Source organism: Callionymus lyra, chromosome 9, assembly GCF_982586985.1.
Source record: "Callionymus lyra chromosome 9, fCalLyr1.hap1.1, whole genome shotgun sequence".
Taxonomy (NCBI): Eukaryota; Metazoa; Chordata; class Actinopteri; order Syngnathiformes; family Callionymidae; genus Callionymus; species Callionymus lyra.
In genome coordinates, this window is record NC_141826.1 from 25,169,354 (window position 1) to 25,189,613 (window position 20,260).

The 20,260-nt window shown below is 35.5% G+C and overlaps 1 protein-coding gene across 1 annotated transcript in view; it reads left to right on the top strand.

The window, feature by feature from the left end:
• Positions 1 to 37: 37 nt before the first annotated feature.
• Positions 38 to 20,260, top strand: part of apbb2a (amyloid beta precursor protein binding family B member 2a) — a 62,825-nt gene continuing 42,602 nt past the window's right edge. Inside the window, exons 1-8 of the mRNA XM_087799347.1 lie at positions 38 to 175; positions 4,642 to 5,819; positions 10,439 to 10,623; positions 12,208 to 12,339; positions 13,617 to 13,702; positions 13,770 to 13,830; positions 15,183 to 15,329; positions 15,397 to 15,524. Coding sequence (XP_087655473.1) covers positions 4,655 to 5,819; positions 10,439 to 10,623; positions 12,208 to 12,339; positions 13,617 to 13,702; positions 13,770 to 13,830; positions 15,183 to 15,329; positions 15,397 to 15,524 — 1,904 coding nt within the window. The 5' untranslated portion in view covers positions 38 to 175; positions 4,642 to 4,654. The remainder of the gene's footprint in view (positions 176 to 4,641; positions 5,820 to 10,438; positions 10,624 to 12,207; positions 12,340 to 13,616; positions 13,703 to 13,769; positions 13,831 to 15,182; positions 15,330 to 15,396; positions 15,525 to 20,260) is intronic.

Sequence of the window (20,260 nt, forward strand, 5' to 3'; positions counted from 1 at the left end):
TGGGAGGGCGGAAGAAGAAGAAGAAGAAGAAGAAGAAGAAGAAGATGATGAAGATGATGATGAAGAAGATGATGTGATCCACTCTACGGGCGCCGGCTGCGTCTACGGGCGGAAAAAAGAAGTTAAAAGCCGCAGTTTTGGTCGAAGCTGTGAACTCGTCGTGGGAGAGAAGGAGGTGAGTGAAGAGAGAGAGATAGAGAGAGAGAGAAAGATGGAGAGAGTTCTCCTCCCTGGAGGACCTTCTGGAGGGTCTGGAGGTCCAGGACCATAGATCCACTGCGTGTGTCTGAACGTATGTCATTAGCGGGGGGTCACTGCAGACCTGAGGGGCGGGGGTGAGTGGGGGGGTGAGGCTCCTCACTCATGACATCATCACTTTCACAAGTTGACATTCTCGTGTTTTTTTTTTGTTGTTTTTTGTTCTTTTTGTTGCACCTGAAACACCTGAAGTGAGATCGACGCGTCACTCACTCAGGGTGATTGACATGTGTCACAAACATCTATTTTTGATGATTTTTCGAACGTGTAAAAACTCAAAGGATGGTTAAAAATCGATGATTTAAAGGATGAATCGTGAAGAAAATGCTGTAAATAAACGTTGATGTTTTGACCTCGAGGCTCGTTTTCTGCGCGTGCACTTGTTGCTGCAGTGATGACATCATTGATGACATCACTGATGACATCACTGATGACATCACTGATGTCAGAAGCTCCTGAGTTCAAGTCCCTCTGATGGTTTTGCTGTGTCACTGTCATGGATGACCTTCTGCTCGTGACCCTGAAGCTTCCTGACCAACACATGCACTTTCAGTCTTTGGTCTCCATCTTGTTCTTCTTGTTCTTGTTCTTGTTCTTGTTCTTGTTTTTGTTTTTGTTTTTGTTTTTGTTTTTGTTGTTCTTGTTCATATTATTATTATTTGTGTTCTTGTTTTTGTTCTTGTTCTTGTTGTTATTCTTGTTCTTGTTCTTGTTGTTCTGCTTGTTCTTCTTCTTATTATTGTTCTTGTTCATATTATTATTATTATTGTTCTTCTTGTTCTTGTTCGTCTTGTTGTTATTCTTGTTCTTGTTCATATTATTATTATTGTTCTTCTTGTTCTTGTTCGTCTTGTTGTTATTCTTGTTCTTGTTCATATTATTATTATTATTGTTCTTGTTGATCTTGATCTTGTTCTTCTTGTTGTTCTTTTTCTTGTTCTTATTATTATTATTGTTCTTGTTCTTTTTGTTCTTGTTCTTGTTCTTCTTGTTCTTGTTCTTCTTTTTGTTCTTTTTCTTGTTCTTCTTGTTCTTGTTCTTCTTGTTCTTCTTGTTCTTTTTCTTTTTCTTCTTTTTGTTCTTTTTCTTGTTCTTGTTCTTTTTCTTGTTCTTATTATTATTATTCTTGTTCTTCTTTTCGTTCTTTTTCTTGTTCTTATTATTATTATTGTTATTGTTCTTCTTGTTCTTCTTGTTCTTTTTCTTGTTCTTGTTCTTGTTCTTCTTGTTGATCTTGTTCTTGTTCTTCTTGTTCTTTTTCTTGTTCTTGTTCTTGTTCTTGTTCTTGTTCTTGTTCTTGTCCTTGTTCTTGTTCTTCTTATTATTATTGTTCTTGTTCTTCTTGTTCTTGTTCTTGTTCTTGTTCTTGTTCTTGTTCTTGTTCTTGTTCTTGTTCTTGTCCTTGTTCTTGTTCTTCTTATTATTATTGTTCTTGTTCTTGTTCTTGTTCTTCTTGTTCTTCTTGTTCTTGTTCTTGTTCTTGTTCTTGTTCTTCTTGTTGATCTTGTTCTTGTTCTTGTTCTTCTTGTTCTTGTTCTTCTTGTTCTTGTTCTTGTTCTTGTTCTTCTTGTTCTTGTTCTTGTTCTTGTTCTTCTTGTTGATCTTGTCCTTGTTCTTCTTGTTCTTGTTGTTCTTGTTGTTCTTGTTGTTCTTCTAGTTGTTCTTGTTGTTATAATTATTATTCTTGTTCTTGTTCTTCTTGTTATTCTTGTTCTTCTTGTTGTTGTTGTTCATACAAAACATTTCACATTTTATTTATTTTTATATTTCTCAACACTTAGATCTTGAACAACACAGTATAAATAATATAATATATCCTCAAATTCAGTTTGTTTCTTTGTTATTTTGTTAAAACATATTTTTGCAATTTTTCCTTTCACTTTCTAAATTTTATGTAATTAAAGTATCAACTTTCTTTTTTGAATCATTTTTGCTGTAACATTCAATTAAGTTTGTTTTAAAAAAAAAAACTTAATTTCAGCTTTTTTCACATTTATCTTTTTTTTGGTCTTTTTCTCAAAACCATTGAGTTCAATCTTGTTCTCCTGATTTAATATTATGTCAATCATTTCCTTGAATATATTCTTTCTATTTTTTTGTTAATTTGCTTTTTTAATTGTTGTAATTTTTAAATGAATTTATTTGTAATATATTTAATACATAAATAAATAAATATATATATATATATATATATATATATATATAAATTATTATAAAATTAATCATTTTTTTATTAATTTATTCTTACATACTACATGGTTTAAAGTTTTCTTTTAAACACACACACACACACTCACACACACACACACACACACACTCTCACACTCACACACACACTCACACACTCACACTCACACACTCACACACACGCACACTCACACACACACACACTCACACACACACACTCACACACACTCACACACACACACACACACACACACGTACACACACACACACACACACTCACACACACACACTCACACACACTCACACACACACACACACACACACACACACACACACACACACACACACACACACACACACACACACACACACACTCACACACACACACACACACACTCACACACACACACTCACACACACTCACACACACACACACACACACACACGTACACACACACACACACACACTCACACACACACACTCACACACACTCACACACACACACACACACACACACACACACACACACACACACTCACACACACACACACACACACACACACACACACACACACACACACACACACACACACACACACACACACACTCACACACACACACACACACACACACACACACACACTCACACACACACACACACACACTCACACACACACACACACACACACACTCACACACACACACACACACACTCACACACACACACTCACACACACACACACACACACACACACACACACTCACAGCCCACATGAACAGAACTGCTGGTGAAGAGATTCCGAAGCTCCTCCAGGTCTCGTCGTGTCGTTTCTCAACATCTCGTGTAAAATCTGCCGACTTTGCGTTTTCCATGTTCCTGGGAACGGATCCGATGACTCGGACGTTCGGCTGATGTTGACGTTCATCAGCTGCTGAAGCGTCTCAACGTTAAAAACGTTACACAACGTGTTCCTGCATCACAATCAAAGGATCCAGTTTTCATGCTTCGACACCGAAGCGATTGTTTGTCTCGAGACAATGATGGGATTCAGGGACTCGAACCCAACAGTGTTTATGTCGAACAGAAGCGTTCTCTGATGTTGTCACGGCAACAAAACCTGCTTTTACTTTTCATCCAAAGTGTTTTCTAATATGTATATAATAATGTTATTATGAATACATTTATAGATCATTTAAATAAGACAGGATGCAGTTCAACTATTTTCAAAATAAAATACATCTCAGGAGTAAATAACAATAAATAATCTTATATAAATTAAAATCACAAATATATATTTACAACACAAATCATGAAAAATTATTATTATATTTATGGATCATTAGAAATACAGAGAAAACACATTAAAATATATTCAAATTAAAAACATCTATGAAGTATAATATAAAAACATAACAAATTATGTGTTTGTTTCACTATAATAAGAAATAATCATGTTATTATATTTATACATCAATAACAATAGAGAGAAAAGACAAAATGCAGTAAAAAAAATAGGAAATTTGAATAAATTTCACATTCAAATATAAAAAATAAATTGGCAGAATCGAAGTAATTGTCTGGTATAAATACATTTAAAAAAATTAAATATCTTAAACAGATCTTGAACAAAGAAAATATGGTTAGGTTAAAAAATATATATATATATATATTAAATACATAAATATAACTTATATTTTAGGGAGTAAAAAGTAGCTCAAATTGCAGCACTGTCGTAAAAAACTTTACTTTGTTAAATTGATCAATTATTAACAAATGAAGATCTTTTTTTAAAATTTACATACAGTTTAAAAATTAAAATGAATCTAAAAATCACAGACAAAAAATGAAAGATTGTTCTTTTAAAAATGTATATTAAAAAACGTATATGAAAAAAAACTGCAAGTGAAAGTATTCAAAAAAAATCGGGTAATTTTCAAAATAAACATTGAGGTTGTTTGGCGGCCATTTTGATTGTTTGTTACTTTGACATCAATGTGACTCACATGTTATTTTTATTTTTGTCATTTCCTTCTTATTTTTCTCTCTTGTTCATTTTGTGTGCAAAGTCTGGTTCTCTCAAGGTTTCTGCCTCACAGTCTTGCCTCTCAACTGATGCTCCTTGAGGAAGATCTACGAGCAAATATTACCAACACTTTTGAATCCAATGACCTGAAGGTTTCACTTCCTCTTCCAGGTCGTGTCGGATCATGACGTCGGTGCAAAACCCTCCGCTCGCCCGTTCTGGCTCCTCCCCTTCCGACGTGGGGCTCTCCAACCGCACCGGACCCTCGGCCGTCCCGCCAACATCCCTCAGCCTCCGCTCGTCCTACAACCAGCTGCTGGGCCGGGACGCCGTCAAGGAACCCGTGGCCATGAGGACGGGAGGTTCTGCCACGCTGCCCAAGAGCCGGCAGAGGTACTCCATGGGCAGCAACCTTCAGAAGCCTCCGAGCCGAGGGAAGGGTCTTCCCACCAAGTCGTCCTCCAGCTCCGCCCTCTACTCGTCCTCGTCCTCCTCGGGGTCGCTGTCCAACATCACCAACCCCAAGCTGGCCAAGAACGGCGCCAACATGCAGCGGCGGGCGGAGAGTCAGCAGCTGGAGCTGAGCCGGGCCAACACCGAGAGCCGGATCCACAACAGCCTGATCAGCAACTGCGACTGGCCGGACGTGGAAAAGGACAACTCGCAGCCCTTCCGGCGAAGGACCAGGAGCTTCCTGGAGTCCAACAGGAAGAGCTGGGACGTGAGCTGGGGCATCAAGGAGGACAAGGAGGAGAAGAAGTCGTCCCCGGAGAAGGAGCAGGCCAGTCCTCTGAAGGAGAGGGGGAGCGAGGAGGAGGACGAGGAGGACGAGAAGAAGCCGGAGAGCAAGCTGAGCACGGACGAAGAGAAGGAGGAGCCGGAGGTGAAGGTCGAGGTCGAAGAGCCGTCGTCGCCGAGACAACCTTTGCTCCCGGTCGTGGTCGAAGCTCCGCTCTCCTCCACCTCCTCCTCTTCCTCCAGCAGTCCTGAGTGGGTCCCAGGTGGTCTTCAGAACCAGACCCTGGTCCAGGCCAAGGAGGTCCAGTCCAGCCCCCGCAGTCCTGCCAAGCCCCCCCGTAGTCTCCAGCCCAGAGTGATCAAGGTGGAACTTCACCCCAATAATGAGAACCAGTTCCTGCAGCAGTTCCCGCCGTCCTCGCCCAAACAGACCCGGTCCACCCAGAAGAACACGCCCTGCCAGACGCCCGCGGTGCCTCCAGGGGAGCCCGGGGAGCCCAAGGTCGGCTTCAAACTGGAGATGACCCCTGATTCTCCTTCTGAAGAAGAGGACTCCAGCTGGACCACCTTGTCCCAGGAGTCCCCAAGTCCTCAATCTCTTGAAGGAACTGGTGAGGCGTTTTTTTTTCCCTTTCAAAATAAAAGCTTATATGAATACATATTACTTATAGAGATATAAATGGTTTCTCAACTGATACATTGATACGATATATTCAACTCACGATATGATATATTCATCTCACGATACGATATATTTATCTCACGATACAATATATTAAACTCACGATACGATATATTCATCTCACGATACGATATATTTATCTCACGATACAATATATTAAACTCACGATACGATATATTTATCTCACGATACAATATATTCAACTCACGATACGATATATTTATCTCACGATACAATATATTCAACTCACGATACGATATATTAATCTCACGATACGATATATTTATCTCACGATACAATATATTCAACTCACGATACGATATATTAATCTCACGATATGATATATTTATCTCACGATACAATATATTCAACTCAAGATACGATATATTCATCTCACGATACGATATATTTATCTCACGATACGATATATTAAACTCACGATACGATATATTAAACTCACGATACGATATATTTATCTCACGATACAATATATTAAACTCACGATACGATATATTTATCTCACGATACAATATATTCAACTCACGATATGATATATTTATCTCACGATACAATATATTCAACTCACGATACGATATATTAATCTCACGATACGATATATTTATCTCACGATACAATATATTAATCTCACGATACGATATATCTATCTCACGATACAATATATTCATCTCACGATACAATATATTCATCTCACGATACAATATATTCAACTAGCGATACGATATATTCATCTCACGATGCGATATATTCAACTCACGATACAATATATTCATCTCACGATAAGATATATTCAACTCACAATACGATATATTCAGCTCACGATACAATATATTCAACTCACGATACAATATATTTATCTCACGATACAATATATTCAGCTCACGATACGATATATTCAATTCACGATACAATATATTCAACTCACGATACGATATATTCATCTCAGATAAAGATATATTCAACTCACAATACGATATATTCAACTCACGATACAATATATTCATCTCACGATCCGATATATTCAACTCACGATACAATATATTCAACTCACGATACAATATATTCAGTTCACGATACGATATATTCAGCTCACGATACAATATATTCAACTCACGATACAGTATATTCAACTCACGATATGATATATTCGACTCACGATACGATATATTCAGCTCACGATACGATATATTCAGCTCACAATACAATAAATTCAGCTCACGATACAATATATTCAACTCACGATACAGTATATTCAACTCACGATATGATATATTCGACTCACGATACGATATATTCAACTAACGATGCGATATATTCAGCTCACGATACGATATATTTAACTCACGATACGATATATTCAGCTCACGATACGATATATTCAGCTCCAGATACGATATATTTAACTCACGATACGATATATTCAGCTCACGATACGATATATTTAACTCACAATACGATATTTTCATCTCACGATACGATATATTCAGCTCATGATAAAATATATTCAACTCACGATACGATATATTCAGCTCATGATACGATATTTCAGCTCATGATACGATGTATTCAGCTCACGATACAGTATAATACGATATATTCAGCTCATGATACGATATTTCAGCTCACGATACTATATATTTAACTCACGATACGATATATTCAGCTCACGATACGATATATTTAACTCACAATACGATATATTCAGCTCACGATAAAATATATTCAACTCACGATACGATATATTCAGCTCATGATACGATATATTCAGCTCATGATACGATATATTTAACTCACGATACGATATATTCAGCTCACAATAAAATATATTCAACTCACGATACGATATATTCAGCTCATGATACGATATTTCAGCTCACGATACAGTATAATACGATATATTCAGCTCATGATACGATATATTCAGCTCACGATACGATATATTCAGCTCACGATACGATATATTTAACTCACGATACGATATATTCAGCCCATGATACGATATTTCAGCTCATGATACGATGTATTCAGCTCACGATACAGTATAATACGATGTATTCAGCTCACGATACGATATATTCAGCTCACGATACGATATATTTAACTCACGATACGATATATTCAGCTCATGATACGATATTTCAGCTCATGATACGATGTATTCAGCTCACGATACAGTATAATACGATGTATTCAGCTCATGATACGATATATTCAGCTCACGATACAGTATAATACGATATATTCAGCTCACGATACGATATATTCAGCTCACGATACGATATATTTAACTCACGATACGATATATTCAGCTCATGATACGATATATTCAGCTCATGATACGATATATTCAGTTCACGATACGATATATTTAACTCACGATACGATATATTCAGCTCATGATACGATATTTCAGCTCATGATACCATATATTCAGCTCACGATACAGTATAATACGATATATTCAGCTCATGATACGATATATTCAGCTCACAATACGATATATTTAACTCACGATACGATATATTCAGCTCATGATACGATATATTCAGCTCACGATACGATATATTTAACTCACGATAAGATATATTCAGCTCATGATACGATATATTCAGCTCACGATACAATATATTTAACTCACGATACGATATATTCAGCTCATGATACGATATTTCAGCTCATGATATGATGTATTCAGCTCACGATACAGTATAATACGATGTATTCAGCTCATGATACGATATATTCAGCTCACGATACGATATATTTAACTCACGATACGATATATTCAGCTCACGATAAAATATATTCAACTCGCGATACGATATATTCAGCTCATGATACGATATTTCAGCTCATGATACGATGTATTCAGCTCACGATACAGTATAATACGATATATTCAGCTCATGATACGATATTTCAGCTCACGATACAATATATTTAACTCACGATACGATATATTCAGCTCACGATACGATATATTTAACTCACAATACGATATATTCAGCTCACGATAAAATATATTCAACTCACGATACGATATATTCAGCTCATGATACGATATATTCAGCTCATGATACGATGTATTCAACTCACGATACAGTATATTCAACTCACGATATGATACATTCGACTCACGATACGATATATTCAACTAACGATACGATATATTCAGCTCACGATACGATATATTTAACTCACGATACGATATATTCAGCTCACGATACGATATATTCAGCTCACGATACGATATATTCAGCTCACGATACGATATATTCAGCTCACGATGCGATATATTTAACTCACGATACGATATATTCAGCTCACGATAAAATATATTCAACTCACGATACGATATATTCAACTCATGATACGATATTTCAGCTCATGATACGATGTATTCAGCTCACGATACAGTATAATACGATATATTCAGCTCACGATAAAATATATTCAACTCACGATACGATATATTCAACTCATGATACGATATTTCAGCTCATGATACGATATTTCAGCTCACGATACGATATATTTAACTCACGATACGATATATTCAGCTCACGATACGATATATTCAGCTCACGATACGATATATTTAACTCACAATACGATATATTCAGCTCACGATAAAATATATTCAACTCACGATACGATATATTCTGCTCATGATACGATATATTCAGCTCATGATACGATGTATTCAGCTCACGATACAATATAATACGATATTTTCAGCTCATGATATGATTTAAATTTGGTAACGTTAAATGCAATTTCAAAACGTTGCTACAATAATTTTAGCATAGATTGTATTTGTCTTTTACACATAATTTATAATATTCTAATACCTATTTTAATAAAAAGAAAAATGTTCTAAATTCAATATTTTTCATGTTAAGCCTTTTGAACTCAATATAACATTTTGGTTTAAAAGTGCCAACAAATGGAAAAATATTGAATTTAGAAAATGTATTTTTGAATTAAAGGTATTAGAATATTAAACTCTATTAATAAATAAAAAAATTAGAATTTTTTTCTTTAAAAAAGAAAAATCTTTCCTTACTATGAATAAATTATTGAATTCAACTTTTCAAAAATAATTCAATTCTTGAAAAAAAACAAAAAACTGTCAAAGATTAAACATTTCAGCATTGGCTGCAGATCCTGGTGCAGAAGCTTCGTACTCTGGACTTAAAGACCAATAAAAGGTTCATAAATCAAGAAGCTCCTCCTCCTTCAACATTCTGGTTGTAAATCTAGCCTCAGACCTGCAGGTCCACTTGTTCTGCAGGAACCTTCAGAACCTCTGAGCAGACCTGAGTGAGAAAAGAAGGAGTGTTGCTGCAGAAATAATGGAGGAGGAGCGAGTGATGCAAGTGATGGAGATCATATGACGACTGCAGGAACATGAGCTGCAGGACGGAGAGACCACATCCTGTTAGAGGGGATGATACCCGGGGTTGCCATGACAACCGACACAAAAATGACCATCCCATAACTTGTGACGTGTATGGATCTGTTCTCCAGGAGACCTGTGGTCCGAGGGCGACCTGCCCCCGGGCTGGAGGGAGATCTCGGACTCGTCGGAGGTCTACTTCTGGCACGTACCCACCGGAACCACACAGTACCACCGACCCGTCGCCCCCGGCAACCCGCTCGCCTCTCCTAACAGTGCACCAGACACAGGCCACGCCCTGCAGCCCCAGAACCAGGTGAGGAGGTCCGAGCAGGAGGTTCCTCTGATGAGACGAGTGTGAAAGTACATTAAAGCAACAATACGTAACATTTACATAAAACTATCAGGAGCGTCAACGACGACACGTGGAAACATGTTTCATGGATATATTTTGGTCACATGATGATGACGGAGACTCTGGAGTCTCTGGTGTCATAAGAGACTTTATCGACAGCCACGACTCACTTTATAAACCATTTTTAAAAGATACGACAAGATAAATAATAAACATAGTTTCAGTATCAAATGTACTTATACATGGTTTAAAGTTGTTATGGCCTTGTTGTATTACTCCGTAAGGCTCCACAGTATTATTTGCGAATCTCAATAGTATTACTCCGTGAGTCACTGTAGTATTACTCCATGATTCTTGTAGTATAACTCTGTGAATCACTGTAGTATTACTCCACCATTTTCGTAGTATTACTCAAAGAGTTACTGTAATATTAATCTGTGAGTCACTGTAGTATTACTCCACAATTTTCATAGTATTACTCAAAGAGTTACTGTAATATTAATCTGTTAGTCACTGTAGTATTACTCCGCGATACTCGTTTTATTACTCCGTGATTCTGCGTATTGTTACCCCAATGGTCTCCCTACTATTACCCTGTGAGTCTCTGTAGTATTACTCCACAATTCTCGTAGTATTACTTCAAGAATCACTGTAATATTACTCTGTAAGTCACTATGGTATTACTCCACCATTCTCATAGTATTACTCAAAGAGTTACTTTAATATTAATCTGTGAGTTACTGTAGTATTACTCTGCGATTCTCGTAGTATTACTCCGCAATTCTCGTAGTATTACTCCGCGAGTCACTGTAATATTACTCCTTAAGTCACTGAAGCAATACTCCACGAGTCACTGTAGTATTACTCTACGATTCCCGAAGTATAACTCCAAGAGTTACTGTAATATTACTCCATTAATCACTGAAGCAATACTCCACGAGTCACTGTAGTATTACTCTACGATTCCTGAAGTATTACTCCATGCAAGTCACCGTAGTATTACTCTGTGATTCTCGTTGTATTAATCCGTGAGACACCATATTTATATGCCTCCCGGATATATACTACGAGAATCACATTCAACAGTTTAATCTAGTACCTAGTTGAAGTGGCTCTACAAGAAAATGTTTAACTACTGGAAGGGCTTTGGTGTGATGGGATTAGGATGTGTTCGAATGATGACGAACCCTCTAGTGGTAACATAGCGAAGCTGCCAAAGAAAGATAATAAATATTTTGTGTAATTTGTTACACGACAGTTAGAAGCTTTGGTTGCACGTTGACATCCTTACAAGTTATTATGTCAAACATACTCTTTACAATGTAACTTTGTTTGGACGACAAAATATTCTGTGAGTGTCACATGACCATATGAAGTACTGAGACACTTTCTAAAGTGACCAGAAAATAAAACCATCAACCAACATCCTCTATCTAGTACACTAAACTCGCTGGTAAAACCAAGTTAATATTTAAAATCACTGTCACAAAGAGTGGAAAATTCACACATTAACAAATAAATACACATGCATCCCCTCGTCCTCAGCGGCCCAGCAGTCTGATCTCCGACAGCTCGGTGGAGCCGGTCCCTTCCCCCTCAGGCTCCTCCCCTTCCTCCGCCTCCTCCACGCCCATGATTGACAGCAGTCGACTGAACTTCAACTCCTGCTCGGTGAAGGTGAGAATGAGTTTCTAACAGTCGCTGAAGGTTTCCTGGCGTCTTGTTCTTGAGTGAAGGTGTTATAGACCAGATCAGCAGATGGTATTTAACATTGAGTTTGTGTTGAATACATTTTTCATTTTTTATTGTACAAGTGTTGATATATTTATCATTATCTTTGTGTTTAGGTTATTTTTTTAAATATTATTATTATTTTATTATCATTATTATTTTTCTGTTATTATTTTTAGTATTTCTACTGTATGTATACTGTACAGTAATGCACCGAATTTTCAGCTACTGAAACTTTTTGGCCCAAAGAGTGCATTTTCGTTTCAAAAATACTTTCATCACGGAAAATACTCTGAAAAATGTTATGATGATTGAATTTTTATTTTAAGCAATTTCAATGCTTTGATTTTACTCCACGATTCACTGTAGTATTTATACACGATTCTCGTAGTATGACACGCGAGTCACTGTAGTGTTACTGTATGACTTTTGTAGTATTACTCCATGAATCACTGTGGTATTACTTCACGAGTCACTGTAGTATTACTCCACTATTCTCGTAATATTGCTGCACGAGTCACTGTAGTATTATTCCCTGATTCTCGTAGTATTACCCCGTGAGTCCCTGTAGTATTACTTCATAAGTCACTGTAGTATTACTCCACGATTCTCGTAATATGGCTGCATGAGTCACTGTAGTATTACTCCCTGATTCTCGTAGTATTACCCCGTAAGTCACTGTAGTATTAATTCACGAGTCACTGTAGTATAACTCCACAAGTCTCCTAGAATAACTACATGGGTCACTTTGGTATTACTCTGCAATTCACCGTAGTATTACTCTGTGATTCTCGTAGTATTACTCCCCGAGGCTCCATAGTTATACGCCTCACGGATTAATACTTAGAGAATCACATAGTATTTGTAATGTCGACATTAATGCACATTTTCCTTTTAAATAAACTGTGAACTGAACGGAATCTTGTTCCTCTTCAAAGTGTTTTGTCTGATAATTACTGGAAGGGCTTTGAAGTGATGGAATGATGATGCGTTTGAATGGAGACAGAGCCCTCTAGTGGTTACATAGCGAAACTGCGATAAAAGATAATAAATCTCCATTGTGCAATTTGTTAGTTAGAAACTTTGATTTTGGTGATAAAAGCAAACAAAAATAACCATAAATTGAATGCTAACAATAGCTAGCACAAGTAGTTAGCATAGTTTAGCATATGGTTAGCATTAGCTATTTTAATTTTGTTGTTTTCTCAATGGTCGTCTGTCAGGACCTGAAGGACTATCCCATCTACCCGGACCCGAGTCTGAAGGCCTTCGAAGGCGCGACTCTACGTTACGCTTCCCTCAAACTCAAGTACGACTCAAGTCACTTTCATTTGTTTTTTCGGTTAAACTTTCAAAAGTTTTGATTCGTCCTCCAGTCCTCCTGCTCTCATGGAGACCGTGGACCTGGACAACACCTTCTCCGATCCAGAGGCCATGGTGGGTTCAACACTTGTTTACAAATATTGAATAAATACTCAGATGCTGGTGACACACATATGGAAGTGATGACGAGTATAAAACAAAATAAGATCTAAAAAACTATTTACATCAAAGAAAAAGCAGAAATTAACATTATTTTATTTACGTTATTGTCAAAATGATAGAATAAATGCAGCTACATTTAAATAAGAGACACAAAGATCGAGGTTTATAGTGCAGTAAACATTTAAACAACGATATCTGATTGTATTTATAAAGTCAAATGAAATGTCGTGTTAGTCTGTAGACGCGCACCGAGATGACGTCATAGATGTTTTGGTAAAATCGTGCTGCCCCCTTGTGGTAGAATGAGAAAACTGACTATGGGTTTTTGATGAGAAGAGTTTAAAAGTATTTTGCTTTTGCATAAAAATAACATTTAAAAACTTTGAAATGTTGTCGTTTTGTTGATTTATTGGAAAGTTTAATACGTTTTTGTTTTTAATAAGTGTCTATTTTAAGTAAATAGTAGCTTATTATTAATAAAGTGTTACCTATTTTATAAAGAGACACTTATGTGTATATTGTTTTAATTTTAAATGCATAAAACTTTTAATCTTTTTTATTTAAATGTTTTAAATTGTAATATTAATATGAATAATTAAATATAATAAATAAAATAATATTTATTTTTTAATTTCAATCATATATATGATTGTTAGATTTAATTATTTAAAAATATATTTGCAAAATAAGAAAAATGTTATATATATACTTTTTTTAATTTGATTATTAATCTCAATATTTGATTTATTTGATTCAATTCAGTTAAAAAAAAAATTATATAATTAATATTACATTAAATTATTCAGTTAAATATTAAAATGTAAATGAACAACATTCTGAATAATTAAATAAACTAATATTTATATTCATTTTTTAATTTTAATCATATATATGATTGTTCGATTTAATTATTTAAAAATATATTAACAAAATAAGAAAAAATTGATATACATATATATACTTTTTTATTTGATTATTAATCTAAATATTTGATTTATTTGATTCAATTCAGTTAAAAAAACGAATTCTATACTTAAATATTACATTAAATTATTCAGATAAATATAAAAATTTAAAACAACATTTGAATAAAAACATTTAATTTTTTTAATTAATTTTAATTAAATCAATATTTTAATGACACTAACAAACTCACTTCTCGTTATAAAATAACTTTAATACATCTTTAAAAAGACAGTTGTTAGTTCTCGACCTCACACTGAACCCATGACCTCACGACCTCACGACCTCACGACCTCACGACCTCACGACCTCACGACCTCACGACCTCTCTCGTCCCTCAGTCGTTCCCGGTTCGTTCTCTGGGTTGGATGGAGATGGCGGAGCAGGATCTGAGCGAAGGTCGCAGCAGCGTCTCCGTCCATCACTGCATCCGACAGTTGTCCTACTGCAGGAGGGACATCCGGGACTCGGCCGGGGTCTGGGGAGAGGTGGGTTCCGTCGCCGCGACGACGCCGTCCAGACCATAATAATGACCACATGATGTTTGATTGACAGGGTAAAGGAATGTTGCTGGTGCTGCAGGAGCGAATGTTGACCCTCGTGGACCCCGAGGATCGGAGTCTGCTTCACTCACAGCCCATCAGCAGCATCAGGGTGTGGGGGGTCGGACGCGACCATGAAAGGTATTTGACTTCCTTTGATACGAGTATTGATCAGAGTATTGATCAGAGTATTGATCAGCGTGTCAATCAATCATTCAATTAGTCAATCAATCATGAAAGGTATTTGACTTTCTTTGATCAGAGTATTGATCAGCGTGTCAATCAATCAATCAATTAGTCAGTCGATCATGAAAGGTATTTGACTTTCTTTGATCAGAGTATTGATCAGCGTGTCAATCAATCATTAAATTAGTCAATCGATCATGAAAGGTATTTGACATCCTTTGATCTGAGTATTGATCAGCGTGTCAATCAATCATTAAATTAGTCAATCGATCATGAAAGGTATTTGACTTTCTTTAATCAGAGTATTGATCAGCGTGTCAATCAATCAATCAATTAGTCAATCGATCATGAAAGGTATTTGACTTCATTTGATCAGAGTATTGATCAGATTATTGGTCAGAGTGTCAATCAATTATTCAATTAATCAATCGATCATGAAAGTTATTTGACATCCTTTGATCTGAGTATTATTGATCAGGAGTGTCAATCAATCATTCAATTAATCAAGTGATCATGAAAGGTATTTGGCTTCCTTTGATCAGAGTATTGATCAGAGTGTCAATCAATTAGTCAATCGATCATGAAAGGTATTTGACTTTATTTGATCAGAGTATTGATCAAAGTGTCAATCAATCATTCAATTAATCAATCGATCATGAAAGGTATTTGGACTAACTTTGATCTGAGTATTGATCAAAGTGTCAATCAATCATTCAATTAATCAATCGATCATGAAAGGTATTTGGACTAACTTTGATCTGAGTATTGATCAGAGTATTGGTCAGAGTGTCAATCAATCATTCAATTAGTCAATTGATCATGAAAGGTATTTGGACTTTCTTCGATCTAAGTATTGATCAGAGTATTGATTAGGAGTGTCAATCACACCAGGAGACATACACACGTATGTCGAATAAGAAGTATTATTGTCTTACAATGTTTGTTACGTTTTAATTAAATTATCTACAGAAAATAATTGATTCTCTCAAGACAGAAATGATTGAATTCAATATTGAAAAATAAATTAAATGCTTAAAAAACAACTTTTCAATTCAACGATTCATAGTTTCAACATTTTGATCCATATATGTTTGTTCCTCACATGGTTTCTATCCTCACTGGCTCCGCCCACTTCTCGTCTGTCACTCAATCTTTCACTGAACTCTGTTGAGAATTGATGGAGAGAAAGAAAGAAAAGAGACGAACATCCTTCAGACTCTTCTGTCTCCATGTTCCTCTGTTCTTCTGTTTCTCTGTTTCTATGTTCCTCTGTTTCTGTTCCTATGTTCCTCTGTTTCTCTGAAGAATCACTTCATCTCTTCTATCAGTCGGCTGTGTTTGCTACTTTACAAACACACACAAATGTACACACATTCACACAAACAAATGTACACACACAAATGTACACACGATCCTTGAAGTATGTACTGTTTTGAGTATTGTTTTGATTGTTAAAGCGCTTTGTGACCCTGGTCTCGAAAAGCGCTATATAAATATATATTACTTACTTACTTACATACACACACACAAATGTACACACATACACACACACAAATGTACACACACAAATGTACACACACACACACACACATGTACACACAAACACACACACAAATGTACACACACAAATGTACACACACAAATGTACACACATACACACACACACATGTACACACATACACACACACAAATGTACACACATTCACACAAACAAATGTACACACACAAATGTACACACATACACACACACAAATGTACACACATTCACACAAACAAATGTACACACATACACACACACAAATGTACACACATACACACACACAAATGTACACACATACACACACACACATGTACACACATACACACACACAAATGTACACATATACACACACACAAATGTACACACATAAACACACACAAGTGTACACACATACACACACAAATGTACACACATACACACACACAAATGTACACACATACACACACACAAATGTACACACATACACACAAACAAATGTACACACATACACACACCCAAATGTACACACATACACACAAACGAATGTACACACATACACACACACAAATGTACACACACACACAAACAAATGTACACACAAACGAATATACACACACAAATGTACACACACAAATGTGCACACATACACACAAACAAATGTACATACATACACACAAACAAATGTACACACATACACACACACAAATGTACACACATACATACAAACAAATGTACACACAAAAATGTACAAACATTAGCACAAACAAATGTACACACACAAATGTGCACACATACACACAAACAAATGTAAACACATACACACACACAAATGTACACACACATACACTTACATATAAATGTACACACACACACAAATGTAAACACACATATCAATGTACACACATACACACACACACAAATGTACACACACATACACACGAATATAAAAGTACACACATACACACACACAGAAATGTACACACATACACAGAAACACACACACACACACACACCAACTTACAAGCAATCACACTGTACACACACACACACACATATACCCACGCCCAAAATGATAAACTAACATGCACACACATACAGACACACACGCATGCACACAAACACACAAACTCACGTACACAGATAGAGATACACACACACAAACAGACACTAACCTACGCACATACAGACACAAACAATTACCCCCCCCCACACACACACACACACACACACACACACACACACACACACACACACACACACGCACACACACACACACATACACGCACATGGAGGTGGTTTCAGGAGTATTTGTGTTCAAATGTAAATCCAGACTCAGTTGTTTCCAGTTTTCATATCAAAGCTTTTTTGAATTTAGTATTTTCTGTGTATTTGTTTCTTTGAGATGAAAGCATGTCTGTAGTTACACGTGTCAACCGCTAGAGTTCGCTCTTGTACTGCACTGATGTTGAGCTGCTTGAATGTGGAAGAATATTATTGCATCATATCTTATCAGATCATTTAATATTTTAAAATTAAATATAATTTGAAGATTAGCTTCAAGTTAGCATGTCTTCAGCCTCTTTGTTTTAGCTCAAGTGTTGCTAATACTACGTTAGCATTTTAAATACTAGTTTTACTTACACGTTTAAAGTTATACAACATATTTAAAACATCTATTTTACAGTAATAACATTTAATTTATCTTCTTTTTAGTGTCTTCTTCTTGTTACTCTTTCATTAGCAATAGCAACTCACTCGTGTCTACGATGTTCAACTATATTTTTATTCAACAAGATTATCTGATAAAATTAAGAATATTTTTAATATATATTGAAGTATTAAACTTAGTTATAGTTTTTAACAAAACATTTTAACTGATGCACTTTTCGCCAAATCCAAAGCTAACACTACAGCTGCACTAGCGCTTGAGCTAAATTAGCATTAGCTACACATCTATATTATATAAAGTCAATAAAGTTGTGTAATATTAGAGTGTATTACTACAATTTATAATGTTACAAATATACCTCACTGCTATTAAGAGCATTATTTTAAATGAATATGTTTTGCTATTAATATTTTAGTATTAATATATAGAGTATTTTATCAAATATTTCCTTAAAGTATTGATTTATTTACATCATATGCTGAATTATCTTGTCACAAAAGGCTTAGAATTATATTTTTCATTCTTTTTGATTTTTACTTCTTTTATTCGGTTCCTCGAGTTTCGAGTTTCCTTGAAGTATATTTTGGTTTGGTTAGTATAATTTATTTTTCATAACAAATATCGTTGCTCTCATGAATCTTCAGATTTTTTTTTTCTTCTATATTTGTTCAGGTTTATTTTTGTATTAATGATGTTTTCATGTCAATTTATTACTTATTTTCTTAACAAAAAATAACAAAATTCCATTTGTATGAAATGAAATGACAATAAAAATCCCTGAAATCTTTTATTTTGCCTCATATTAAAAGTTTTTTTTTAACGTTTTAATGGTTCAAATGATACTTAATGACCACATTAACCATCAGTACTTCTTCTTATGTGAGTACTTCTGTGAGTACTTCTTCTTATGTGAGTACTTCTTCTTATGTGAGTACTTCTTCTTACGTGAGTACTTCTGTGAGTACTTCTTCATATGTGAGTACTTCTTCTTATGTGAGTACTTATTCATATGCGAGTACTTCTTCTTATTTAAGTACTTCTTCATATGTGAGTACTTCTTCTTATGTGAGTACTTATTCATATGCGAGTACTTCTTCTTATTTAAGTACTTCTTCTTATGTGAGTACTTCTTCTGATGTGAGTACTTCTTCTTATGTGAGTAATTCTTCATATGTTAGTACTTCTTATGTGAGTACTTCTTCTTATGTGAGTACTTTTTCATATGCGAGTACTTCTTCTTATGTAAGTACTTCTTCTTATGTGAGTACTTCTTCTGATGTGAGTACTTCTTCTTATGTGAGTAATTATTCATATGTGAGTACTTCTTATGTAAGTACTTCTTCTTATGTGAGTACTTTTTCATATGCGAGTACTTCTTCTTATGTAAGTACTTCTTCTTATGTGAATACTTCTTCTTATGTGTGTACTTCTTCTTATGTGAGTAATTATTCATATGTGAGTACTTCTTATGTAAGTACTTCTTCTTATGTGAGTACTTCTTCT